We start from the raw sequence: 14,047 nt of genomic DNA, 5'->3' as shown, positions 1-14,047 counted from the left end.
ATGCCACTGAAAAAAAAAGCCCAAATGCAGAGTTTTGAACGTGCTATAATTTCCTGTTGTTTCAAGATGCACCTCACTTGGGGAAATAGTCACCATTTAGAAATTTGACATTTTAAAAAACTGTATTCATGCAATATAATAATTGATTACAATGGAAAATCATTTATAAGAACTACAACAGTGTCACGGCTCACATACAGAAACCAAACCACTGGCATACGGACCCTTTCATCTGCAAAGCTGACATGCAGAATCGCCCAAGAAATGATCAGTCCAAGACTTCAGAAACTGAAATTAATTTATGGAGGGTAAAACTATTTTTTGAAACACTTTTACAGTGAGTTAGCAGTGTGAGCTAAAAATTAAATTAATTTTAAACCATTTCCACTGAGACTACTCCCATTAGCTTGCTTTTGAATTCACTGACATTTAAGTCACGCCATTAAGACACACATAATAGTGTGTCTCGTTAACATTGTTTAAAAAAAGAAGAATCAAGATTGTCGCCTCAAATTTTCCTTGCAAATGTTCAGCTCTCTTCATATAGACTCTGAATGGATGTCCCCTAGACCCAGTGGCACCAGAATACCATAATGTATCTAAGTGGGCAGCAGATAAAAAAAAAAAAGAGTTGGTGCCCTGCCTTATGTTTAACCACAGAAGCCTCCACTCCCATTGCAAATCCACACGCCCTGATAAAGATGCAATAACTCAATGCAGGGTTCATTCATTAGCCCATGTAATTAACAGAATCCCAGAACCCTGCGTGTTCCCACTTCCCTACTTTCAAGAAGCACACAGACACATTAAATACATGTCAGCTTCAGACACATTAAGCTCAATGATCTTGGGTTTTTTTGTTGTGGGAACTCAAGAACAAAAAGTAAGAGTATATTTAATAAGAATAACAACCCACTCTCAAACAAGACTGACATTTTAGATTGATTCCAATAAAGAGCAATGTCATATATGAATTACCCCTCTCCTGAGTAAGTTATTGCCAAGAATTCAACAGCAAATGATAGATCTTCTTCCCACAGGTCTACACACCTCTACTCTGGCAGGACAAAAAAGATGGGAAGAGTTTCTTCATGGCTGCCTAGAAGGTCTGCTAGCCACACTTCTGAATCACTGCCCAAATTTACTCTAGAAACTCTGCAAATCAAAACTGATGCATATACTTTACAGATGAGCGCTGTGTAGCTAGTAATTGTAATATAAAACTTACATTCAAACTGTTTCAAATTATTGATGTTTGGGACTTTACATGTGTCCCTAATACATTTTTTAAAGCAGAATTCTTTGGGATTTTTTTTTCACATTGTGCTACGATTAAGAAAAGATAAACTTGAAACTTGATGGTGGTGGTCTGACAGGAAACCCCCACATTTGATGGAACTGAAACCTCCCAGGCTTTAGTCAATTTGCCTAACGTAGTCCTGCTCACACTTAAACCCCAGATACTCTGATAAAAGTTGCTGTCAGTGGACTGAGAAATAATGCTTCAAGTTCTAATTACTTAATATAGGAAATAACAGGTCAAATGCAATCATCCAAGGTGGATTTTATAAATATATCACAAAACCCAGTCTTATGGAAGAGGATAACTATCAATTAGAAAGGTCAAGAAACTATACTTTGAAATTTAAAAAAGACTAAATATCAAGCAACAGGGAAATGGTTATACGAATTATAAAACATGAACTCAATAGAATATTGTGCAGCCCTAAAAAATTGTGTATATAAAGACAACAGAAAGAGACTGGGAAAACTGTAATGATAAGATGTGAAGTAAAAACAGGAGGATAAAAATATACATATATACCATTGTAAGAAATCTTGGCATAGGAATAAAAGACACAAAGGAAATACAAGAAAATAGTAATAATGACTTTTGGACAGTGGGAGCATGAATGTTATTTTCTTCTATTTTTTTCCTATTTTCCAAATTTCGCTTAATGGACATATGCTATTTTATAATTGAAAAAAAAAAACTATATCCTGAAGAAAAAAATTAAACAAGATTTTCTATCCTAATATCCAGTGGAGGTTATCACTCAAACTGGAAAAACTGATTAAACCAAGAGAAATTTTGCTACTACTGACATAATATATTCATTTGCAGAATTATGCGGCATCTAGGATGCTACACTTGAGGAGGGCAGACAACGCTCTGCAGTAAAGAAAGGCCCCGTCTCTCCCTGTAAGTACTCACATCTCTAAATGAGAAGTGACTGAAGAAGACTGAGGGGAACAGCGCTGTGAGAGAGCTTAGGAGACCTAAGACAAGTGCACTAAGGCTCAGGAAAGCCTAAAGTGGAATGCGTCAGACAAAAGCTAATGGCAGAGCAGTCTGAAATCTAGGGGAGTCAGGAAAACAACCCCAACAGAAAGCAGGAAGACCGTACTGGGGCACCTGAGCTCAGACTGTTCTAGTGCAGCAGTATAAGTTCAGAAGATGTTAGGGAAGTAAAAATACTGAGAAAAAGTAACGCTGACTCTACTTATTAATAGTGCCACAAACCACCATGCTGGCAGCCAGCAAGATGGAACAAGAGGGAACAAGACGGAAGAGAATCTGGAGCTGAGAATCCGGAGGCCAGGCTCACAGCACAGAGTTCATCTTCTTCTCTGCTCAGTTCCCTCTGCTGTCACTAGGAGCAGTGCCATCCAACAGAAATGGAATGCCAGCCACAACTGTGGGCCACAAAGGTTAACTGTAAGTTTTCTAGGAGCCACATTCAAAAAAGTTTTTTAAAAGGTAAATTTAATTTTAGTACATTTTATTTTAACCCAATGCATACAGAATACTGTCATTTCAAAATGGAATCAATATAAAACAATTAATGGCATATCTTACATTCTCTTTTTGGCACTAAGTCATCAAAAGCTGGTATATACTGTAATTGAAACTGGATCAGCTTCATTTCAAGTGCTCAGGAGCCCCATGAGGCTAGAGGTTCCCTAACTGGGTACCTACCTTACTCCACGCTCCTTTCCCTCATCCAAAATCCACACAACTAGAAATGTTGGTGGGACAGGACAACAAAAATAATGAAATATGTGAAAGTCAGTACATGATTCAGCCCTGACGACAACTCACGTAACAGGCAAAGAAATAAAAGAAGATGAGAAAAATCAAAATTTGAATTTCTGAAGGAAAGAAAAACATGGCAAAGTAATTATTAATTGGCCATGTGTCTGACTAAAAATGTGAGACTTACTACAAAAAAAAGTAAATCAGCATTACAGAATCATTCCTCTGTCAGGATTCACGTGAAAAACTAGGCTTACCATTTTTAAAAATTCATGGAATTCCCTCCTTTGCATGATGTTTCAGGTGAGAGAGATACAGACACAGAGATAGATACGTGGGTGAAGAGATGGCCTCGACTGGGTCTACAGAGTAGAAGCATCATATCATACACACTTTAAAAACCACCAGGGCCCCACCTGCAAGGCCCTGGTTCCTTGCGCTGGGCCTCGCTGGGCTCTGATTCACGGTGTAGCCCAGGTTGAGGCACCCCAGATTGGATGGCCTCTGCAGGAAATTTTAGACTCCCTCTCACAGCCCCTCACCTACCCATGCCGGGATGTCAGCAGGACCTGAGGAACCCTCCCGAGAAACACTGAGTAGCCACTGGTATGGATCCCACAGGTGCAGTCAGCAGACGGTACCTCATAGCGTAGGGGAGAGTACGCGCGTCCTCTACAGCAGGCACAGTCATCTCTACAACGTGGAATCAGCCCCTCCTACTCAGCTTTAAAACTAAAGTCACCAAATGGTTTCATCAAAGGCTAATTCGACACCTACCTTTTAAGCACTTTCACGTATTATAAAAGACTGTGAACACAGAAGCTTGGTCCTGATTTGAAAGGAACATGAGTAACAAAACCAAAAATGTGAAATTGAAAAGGAAGGCTATAAAGGGTTTTGTTTCTGTAATTATTCTGTGGCTTAGGTTTACAACGTTCATTAGCTTGTACAATGCTAAGAACATGGGTGACTAATGCTCCAGGCACTAAAAGGGAGGCTGTATGTATTTAGATAAACTGCACATACATATTATATAATTACATTTATACTTCTATAATTGTATAAAAGCGCTTCAAATGCAAAATAAATAGAGAAGATATGATCAGACCACAAAGTCTACATTTACACATCATGTCCCGAGTGAGGAGAAGCCTCATTTAGGCGTTCACTCACCATGAAACCCTGGACAAGTCACCCCCTTTCTAGGCCTTAATCTCTCCATCTCTAAAATGAAGCGCCATTACCCTTGAGCTTTTATGAGTGTTAAGTGCGGACACACTGGAGCCCACACATGGAAGCTGCTCAATAAATATGGGTTGCAGCTGCCTACCTTCCTCATTTCTGTGTGCAGGAGAGAGAGCTGAAGCCCAGAAGGAAAATGAATTGCCCAAAGTCACAACGATCACTTTCACAGACCCATGTTTCCTGACTCGTGCTGTCATTGCACCCCTTCCCCTCAAATCTCCTCCCCAAGGCTGGCCATGCCTCCCCTCCCTCCAGGACAAGCCAATAATAGCTCCCACCCTAGCATGAACCTCAAGTCCAAGACCCCTACCAGAAGCACATAGGAAAGCCACAAGTACCTGGTAGTGCCCAGCCCGGTGCGACACCCACCATCAGCAACCCCTGGACTCCTCTGAACCAGGAGGAGTTTTTACTTTATCTCTGGATCCTAACCCATGGGTGCCTAGGCTAGACCCAAAAGCACTCTAATCTTTTCCATGAACATTGTCATGGGATTAAGTATACATTAACTGCTGTCTTAGATCAAGTCCCCTAAAAGCAGATCCTGAGATGAGGATTCATATGCAGGTGGTTCATCAGGCAAGTACTTCCGGGAGAAACTGGTAAGGAAGATGAGAAGCAACACGTGGAAGGGGAAGAAGTCATGCATGGGATGACTGCAGGCAAAATCCCATCCTCAGCCTGATCTGGACAGGCACTTGGGGTGCAAACTGCACCACAGAGCTTGTCCAACTTGGGGCAGAGATGCTGTTCTTTCTTACTGCCGTACCACTCAGTCACTGGCTCCAGCAGCCCAAGGGCAGTGCTATGAAGAAAGTAGCAAGAGCAAGCTCTTGGAAACAATGCAGACAGGAGCTGGGGGTGGACACAGGAAGACAGCAGTGGTCTGGGAAGATCCCTCACAGCATCCTCTACACACACCAGCTCCAAAGGAGGACTCAAAGCTCCCTGAGCTGTCTCAGATCTGAGCCCATTTGATTTCTCCAACTTCTCAAAATCCAAAAAAGTGAAAAGCCAGTCTCCATAGCCCGAGTGCATTCTGCAAAGACCACAACATCAGCTGCTGCAATTGGCTAGTGATGGGACTCAGCAAAATTTTACAGGTGAAGATCCCCCGGTAGCTTGCCCTCTCAGCAAGAATGCTTGTTATTGCTCGATTTAAAACTTCACTCAACACTGTGCTAGGCTCAAGGAACACAGATGTCATCAAGAGAGGTGCCCTAGAGAAGCTCATGGTAGTGGGTAATCTTACAAATCCTGCTTGATTTCTAACCAAATTCCAAAGAATACTCCATTCTCAGTGAAACGTGCTTTCTCCCTTCAACTTTACTGGATCAGCAGCAATTCTCAAAACATCAAACCATAGCAAATTACAAAGAGATGCTAACTCAAAAGGAATTCACAAGATATTGAATATAGTTTTCTCAATTCCTTTTGAGGCAGCACAACATTGTAAACTGACTATGCTTCAATTAAAAAAATAAAATAAATAATTTTTTTAAAAAGGAATTTACAAAAAGCCAAATGAAACCACAAGAAAGTAAGACCAGCGCTACTTCTGATAATAAGGACAGTGACAGCCAGCATGTATGGGAGACATACAATTCTCAAGTTTCTGAATATCTAAGCTACTGGATTACTCCCCTGGCCTCCAGGTGGAGGGAGGCCTCAATATCTATCACTGCCCAAATACTGCCACAAAATTTAACTGGTAATTTGAGACATTGAAAGATATACTCAAGCTGTTAGTTCAAATTCATTATGTAATTGTACATATTTTTTACATACTTCATATGAGATGATACTTCAAAGTAATGAGACTGATTACCAAGTGTTCCTTGGGGACTTAGATAGTATTAATGTCAGATCTAATACGCAGTCAGCACTGCAAGACTTGAGAAAATCAAGATAGGCAACAGTCCAGCTCAAAGGCACATACATTAGCTCACAGAGTCACCCTTGCCTCCTAAGAACTTGCTCAAGGCCACGGAATTATTCAGGGTCAGGACTAAACTCAAGTCTCTCTGAGTGCAAAACTCATGCTTTTAAACACCATGTTACAGGGCAGCAATTCAAAACCTGCTGACATTGGAAATGAACCACATGGTTCCAGGCATCTTTATGGCTTATCCATGTCACACTAGGATCACACTTTCAGAGGCTCCGTTTCCACAACTGTGGTTTTAGATTAACATCATCTTTCTTCACTGTGCGCTTAACAACACTTTCTAAAATAATCCCATAAAGGAAAGGAAAACTGACGGTTAATAATCAGTCGGTATTTTAGTTAGGGAAGGAGATTCATTCCTTAATCCTACCAGTTACTGTCTAGGCTACCTAGCCCCTCCTGATATCCACTTCTTGGAATTTTCCATCTCACATGATTAATTTGTTTTATGATATTCCCTTTAAAAACTCTATTCTTCACAGTATCCAAATGCTTCAAAATCATCAGCAGATGTGACTGACTGCCAGTTTGAAGTACACTGTTACAAATTTACTTTGCCATATGTTGTTATTAGAAAAAAAAGGAACAAAGAAAGAGTAAGAAACAATGGAATGAAGGTTTGAAATTTACCTTTTCACGACATTTTCTGGAGGTTTTTCTTGTGTTCTTTGTGTGTCAATACACGTTTTAAAGATTTTAAGATTCAAGAACCATTCCCAAAAACACTTCTTAATTGATGGATGAATTTAGCAGCAATTAAAAATCTGTTAGGGTGGATAATCCATTCTAAATTCAACTATCAAGTGAATGCAAAATTCTTCTACTCACTTGATACAGTAACGTATCAAAGGCTCTCTAGCAATATTCCCCAGAAATTACCAAAATAAATGATTCAAATACTTATGAAACATCTACTACACGCAAGGCATCACATCTGTGCCAGTTCTAAACGGTATTAGATCTAGAAATGAAAAGCAGCAATAATATGTCTGTGTTGCTCGGAAGAAACCCCAAAGGGATTTGAAGTAGAAGGCGAGTGGGTAGCACAAGCGTCTGCTGAACGTGAAAAGGGGCCATGAAGATGAAAAGAACTGACATTACCATTTTTATTAAAGGGGGAAAGAAACACATCTTTAACTAAAAGAGAAAGCCACCAACTGTCAAGGTTTGTCGTGTGGTCCTAGAAATCTTAAAAATAACACAAAGAATCTATTTCTTACTTGCTGTCCATGAGCACTTCGGATTGCCGGTTATTCACGTGATTATCACTCTTGTGGCGAAACTGAAAATCAAAGTGTTTGTGAAAAAAAAACATATTAAATCATACTTTGTGAGCACAAAGAGTGACACTGAAAGTATATTGAGTTCGTCTGTCTGGACAATATCACCATCAGTCCAAAATGAGCACAGCTTACGCTTACCCTGGACCCAGTTCCATGTGTTCTAAATCTGAGTCAAGACTCTTCTCACTAAACCTCATTCTGGATGTCACCAATGGAGCAAGTCTAGTCCCACGCTTTTCCAATTCCCACACATTTTCAGTTGCTCTGGAAAGATGATATGCCCTTTACTCTGCATCATAGTTCCAGAGAAAACCATACATTAATTTTGATGTCTTCAGTAAGGAATGGGGACTTCCAATTCTTTCACATATGTGCTCAATACTTCACTGGAACATCATTCATTCTGTTTTACGGGCTTCTTTGAAGTCAGGACATTACTTGTAAAGACATGTATTTTCATTCTCCAGAAATTCTAATTGTTAACAGTGATCTTATGAAATACTGAGCATTTCAAAACAAAAATCAAAATACAATACTGAATCACATTTGGTGTGGATTTATGTTTTTATGCCCAAGTGATCCTATTTCTTATTTTATAGTCCAGTAATGTAAATATCTTACATTGCTTAAAAAACTCTACATATTATCAGCGCTCTACTAAACTCAGCAATTAGCAGCCGTTCAGATAAGACTTTCTACATCCACTGTCAAGATCAGACAATAACAGGCTCAAGGAGAGATAAGGTGTTATTTCAACCATTCAGCCTAAAAGCACAGGTGAACAGGGTGAAGTATCAAGAGATACGCAATTTTGACGTCACACATTATAATCATCAGGATTATTAATTTTTCCTTTAAAAAAACTCATAATGTTGTATCAGTATCATAATATATAAATTGCTTCAACCACCCCTTCCCTTTTTCAAATCCCTCCCAAACCCATCCCAATCTTCCTATTATGCTGTGCTCAGTGCCTACAATTATACTGATTGCCAGTATAAGTTAATGAATAGTAATAGAAAAAAAAAGATACTTAGCATTTGTTAATGTGAAAAGAGTTTATAACATTGGTAGAGGAATAAATTAAGTCAGCCCATTACTGGCACACAAACTTCCCTCCACCAATTGAACAACAGGAATGGAAACATTATTTTGCCTGAAGCTATAATTTGACAGGGGTGGACATTCTCTGTTTGCTCCTCCATATCTCCACCCTAGCCTCCTCCACTCTGCCCTGGGCCAGGGGAAGCTGGCCTATTTAATTCTCATCCTTTCAACTGCTGATTGGGTTTGGCCAATGGATGGTACTGACAGAAAATCACAGGCCCAGAGGAGAGTGAAATGGGCTGTACATTCCCTGGCTTCTTCTGAGCTGGGTCCACAGTGGTTGCTTCCTCTAGGGACAGCCCTCGACTACAGCTCCAGGTCTGGTCACTGCTCCCTCCCTGCGTCCCTTCAGACCTAGATGTAGTATTGCCACCTATGTTGCTACCCAATGTGCTCTTCCTCACTCACGCCCTCGTAAACAGTCCCTTCATTATTAATCTTTCTCCAATCTTCCCCCATTCCAAGGTGACACCTACTTCTAGCCAAGACCCTGACTGCTAAAGATATTTGGTTGTTAAATCAGCACATGTTATCACAAAAACAAACATATATTCAAGCTTTAACTGCAGTAGAGACAAAAGGAGACTTAATATTGAGTAACATCTCTATGTAACCTGAAAATGGTCCCCTAAACTGACTAGCTGGCATCACAGGAAAGAACTGAGCAGTTCACCACCTGAAAGCTATGTGGCCCACTCTCTAGGCATCAGGATGGGACCAGACTCTCAATTCTGCTCAGACTTCGCCAAGGGGTCTTGGCACTGGAACCGATGGAGTCTGGAAGGACCGGAAATGGTCATCGCAGGCATGAGTTCAGAGGAGATATAAACCTGCCAGGCATTGGCATACAGGTAGCTATTAAGGTTAGGGCACATGCAATCACCTAGGGTGAGAATATAACTTGTCTGCATTTAGAATGTTTGGTTTGCCCAAGACTGTGCTTTAAATCTTTGAATTTGAATAACCCCCTCTGGATTATGGAGACTTCAAAACTCTCCATTGTCTTCTACCTTAGTTATGTACATTAGCTGTCCAACTTTGAAGTTATTTGACTTTGTAATTCCTGGCATAATGAGCAGAAGATGTGAGAATGCCTAACATCTACCAATTCCCAAAACTTAGAAGACTTGAGATACAGGATAAATAATACTTCACTGGGTGGAAGCAAGTTTCTGTACCAGTTCTGGACTTACCACTAATGGTTGCATGACCATTAGCAAATCATTCGTTCCTTATAGGCTTTAGTTTCCTCATGTGTAAAATGAGGGAGTGAGTCTAGTTACTGAAGCCCCCCTGCTGTTATCATAAACACAGTCTGGTTCTGTGACACCTATATTAATTATTAAACAAGTAGTAAAAGAGTTTCATATGGTATTGACCAAAAGAGAGCCATTCAAAAATTTCTAATGGATCTCTGTTTCCTACTTCTGAGAGGTCACGACTGAAATCGAGACCTCAGGAATGCTCAAAAGCAAATACTTACATAATCATCTGTGGCATCTTTGACAGCTGTCATAGTGACCACCAGGACCAAAGGCACAATGGTGGTAAACCAGGTCAAGGAGGAAATTTCTGGAATCAGCTGAAACAAACATTTCAAGCAGTTTAGGGCTTTTAAATTTAGTAAAGATATCTTTCAAATTTTGTCATTTTATTTTATAAGACTTGACAGAAACTAATGGGATAATATTCAGTTATCTGTATAAATATAGAACAACATTCAATAACTTAAGTGTTTGCACTCAGGTATAAGACACATGAAATAGACACACTGGTGAACCAATTTTCAAACTACCTGGCAAAAAAACTGAATTTTTACAGCAAGTTTTGAAGTAAGCTTCTTGAAACCTTTCACAGATGACAATCTTTGCCCAGGATGATAAACATCACCTGTCTTTTCTCAGCATCTCATCTCAGCTTTTCATACTTTTACTAACTCCTCACCAATTCCCAAAGAGAGATTCTCTGAGCACCCACCTTGTACCAGACACTGTGACAAATACTTTTCATATATCCTTTGATCGTGAGAAAAGTTTATTGAGTTAGATTCTGTATCAGAGTTGTTTTGCACAAACCCAGAGGGTTTGTATTCCACGTAAAGAGCACTCCTCGTGCACAGCACATGAAACACTGCAAATGGCAGCCTGGAGTCAGGGAATGCCATGTCCCTGGGTGTCACTTTCCCATTTTGTAAATAACTATCTGAGAAGCCAAGAACATACACTGCTAAAACTAAAACTTAGGTTTATTTGACTCCAAAGCTTGGACCTGTACCACTAAACCACCCACCTAAGAGAGACATGGTGACAGCTGACATGATTCTCTTACAAAGGTAGTTTTCAAATGGGGTTCACTTGGAACTATTTCAGGGCCCTCAGGCAAGAAAGGATGGGGTGGAGATGGTTAGTGTATGGAGACCAGGCCCCATCAAAACAACTCTAAAGGAAATCAATTTTATATAATAGCTTCCACATGAATTTTTTTTTAAAAACTCAAAAGCCTTGAAATACCAACAAAAAACATTGTGCTGCGTGGCAGAAAAGCTGGATTCTAACCTGAGGTCCATCATAACTCATGGTAAAAGCTTCACACCTCACTTAACCTCTTTAGGTCTCATTTCTTCATTAATGAAAGAAAGGAAATTGTGCTAAACTATCCCAAAGGTCCCTTCCAGATATGGTACTCTGTAAACAAGAGTCTTTTGGCCACAAATAAGAACCCATTAGAGAAATGAGTTCAAAATTCTAGACTGGTATAAAGGTTTATATGAAGAAACCAAAAGCAAATTCATGGGGGGAATAAAACAATCTTGGATTCTAAAGTCTCTTCATATGGTAAAGTCTATTACCATATGACCCAGTAATCCCACTCCTGGGCATATATCCAGAAGGAACCCTACTTCAAAGAGACACCTGCACCCCAATGTTCATAGCAGCACTATTTACAATAGCCAAGACATGGAAACAGCCTAAATGTCCATCAACAGATGACTGGATAAAGAAGATGTGGTATGTTTATACAATGGAATACTATTCAGCCATAAAAAATGACAACATAATGCTATTTGCAGCAACATGGATGTCCCTGGAGAATGTCATTCTAAGTGAAGTAAACCAGAAAGAGAAAGAAAAATACCACATGAGATTGCTCATATGTAGAATCTTAAAAAAAAAACATAAGTACAAAACAGAAACAGACTCATAGACATAGAATACAAACTTGCAGTTGCCAAGGGGGCGGGGGGTGGGAAGGGACAGACTGGGATTTCAAAATGTACGACAGATAAACAAGATCATACTGTATAGCACAGGGAAGATCTTGTGGTAGCTCACAGTGAAAAAAAATGTGGCAATGAATACATGTATGTTCATGTGTAACTGAAAAATTGGGCTCTACACTGGAATTTGACACAACATTATAAAATGATTACAACTCAATAAAAAATGTTAAAATATAATAATAAAGTCTCTTCAATAAATTTTAAGGTATACACCCACTGCTTTTCTTCTTTCTTGTTCAGCATCCAATTCTTCTCAACTCTACCTTTTTCTTTAGGAACTACTCCACCCCTCTACTTTGAGTACATGTAATTTTTTTTTTAACTGAAGTATAGTTGATTTACAATGTTGTGTTAGTTTCTGGTGTACAGCATAGTAATTCTGTTAAACATATATATTCTTTTTTATTATAGGTTATTACAAGTTATTGAATATAGTACATGTAATTTTGGTGGACTGATTCCACCCCAGCTCCTCAATTTTGGCATGTGATCTAAGTCAAGGCAATCATTGTTTCAAATTCTTGAGCCACAGTTATTGGTTAGGACGGGAATGTAACTCAGTATGGCCCAGTAAGAGCCAATCCCCAATGTTTGCTGGAGAAACAGAAAAAATGATTCCTTTATTCCCACCCTCCCTGCCCCTCTGCCCCTCTCCCCCTCTCTCCTGCTCCATCTTTCCCTGCATCCCTTTCATGTTGGAGTTGAAGTTTGGAGAATAAAAGTCTAAAGTTTTCAAGGTTCACCAACTAGAGAGGGCCTGCCTGAGAGTAAACATGGAGGAAACAGAAGTCATGTCCTGTTGAAACAGTTTGCCCATGAACTGTCATACATAAAATACATTAAGTGAATGTAGATTTCTACTTACAACCAAAGGATTCTTAATACAAATCATTATTCAATTAAATAAAAAATAGTACTCAAGCCATAATCTAGACTGTACGTATCTCATCCATCTTCTTACCTCCTGTAATTAACACAGAACCCAGTACATTCTAAATCTACAAGTTTGATCTGTTTAAATTACCTGAAAATAGATACCAGGTAAATAATTGGCCAACATGAGCCATTTATATGTATGTGTATTCTTTGATTTATGCCTTTTCCTTCCCAAAATATCAGTAAAAGCTAAAATTTCATCTAAGCTCAAATTTTAGTCAAATGGGAGGAAAAAGAAAGGTTATTAACTACCAATTAACCATTCAAAACTATAAAAAATAGTGACAGTGAAATAATATATAGCATACACCATTTATTTTATATGTATGTAAAATACATCATTGTTCTGAGATGCAAATGAAATTTGCCCAATTAAGTTCCACAGACTACTAGTGAGCTAGACTCTGCCTCAACTCTGGCAACACCCATACTGTCAATGTGGTAGGGAGATAAGGAAAGAAAGGAGGCTATGCACAGTGATTATTACGCTCTGGTTTGGTTCAAATAAAGTGCAAGGCTGCATTTTCAAATGACTTTAGTGTTTAAAATGATGAATGTACTAGTTTTTACCCATTCCTAGCCCTCCCACATTTGTGAAGAGAAACAGTAATAATAACATTAAAAATCTGATAAGGCTGGCTTTCCCTAATCATGAACGTTTAGCAAAGTATTTTTTCCAATTACGTGAATAATTTTAACCAACAGATGATGAAGAAAGACAACCTACACATTACCTGCAAAATCAGAAGGAAAAGGAAATACGCATTTGCCACTCTTTGGAACTGTTCAAATAAATTAATTGGCAAGAAGGTGAGAATGTTGTACTTGGATGTGTGGATACGATTATCCTGAAAAAGAAACAGCATCACATTAGTTTGAGGTGAGGCACTGTTTGTTATCAGAATAGCTTACAAGGCTGAATGTGAGTTATGCTTGAGCAAGAAAGATAAGCCAGTTATCTGAGAAATTTTAAACTCTGTGTGGCCCAAGGCCTTCATTTTTCCCCAGATGACATACTCCTGAGACTAGGTGGAATTACTGTTCAATGTTATAAAATCATCCATGACTAAACAATTGCATCAAGTGCAAAAGTCTGTCCCGACACTTTTTAACTCTTAAGACATTTATTCATTTGGCAGATATTACTTAAGAACCTACTATATGCAGACACTGAGCTCATGCTGAGGCTTGTGAGGTGAGAAGGAACTTCA

The 14,047-nt window shown here is 39.1% G+C and overlaps 1 protein-coding gene across 7 annotated transcripts in view; it reads right to left on the bottom strand.

The window, feature by feature from the left end:
• Positions 1 to 14,047, bottom strand: part of ATP8B4 (ATPase phospholipid transporting 8B4 (putative)) — a 211,440-nt gene that overhangs the window by 140,983 nt on the left and 56,410 nt on the right. For 6 of the 7 annotated variants that reach the window (XM_064485612.1, XM_064485614.1, XM_064485613.1 and 3 more), the window contains 3 exons: positions 13,571 to 13,684; positions 10,104 to 10,202; positions 7,451 to 7,512 (listed from right to left, as the gene is read on the bottom strand). In XM_064485612.1, the coding sequence (XP_064341682.1) occupies positions 7,451 to 7,512; positions 10,104 to 10,202; positions 13,571 to 13,684 (275 nt within the window). The remainder of the gene's footprint in view (positions 1 to 7,450; positions 7,513 to 10,103; positions 10,203 to 13,570; positions 13,685 to 14,047) is intronic. The other variant, XM_064485615.1, reaches the window with a different exon arrangement.

The sequence above is a fragment of the Camelus dromedarius genome, chromosome 5 (genome assembly GCF_036321535.1).
Source record: "Camelus dromedarius isolate mCamDro1 chromosome 5, mCamDro1.pat, whole genome shotgun sequence".
Lineage (NCBI taxonomy): Eukaryota > Metazoa > Chordata > Mammalia > Artiodactyla > Camelidae > Camelus > Camelus dromedarius.
This window is presented reverse-complemented; position numbering and strand designations above follow the sequence as displayed.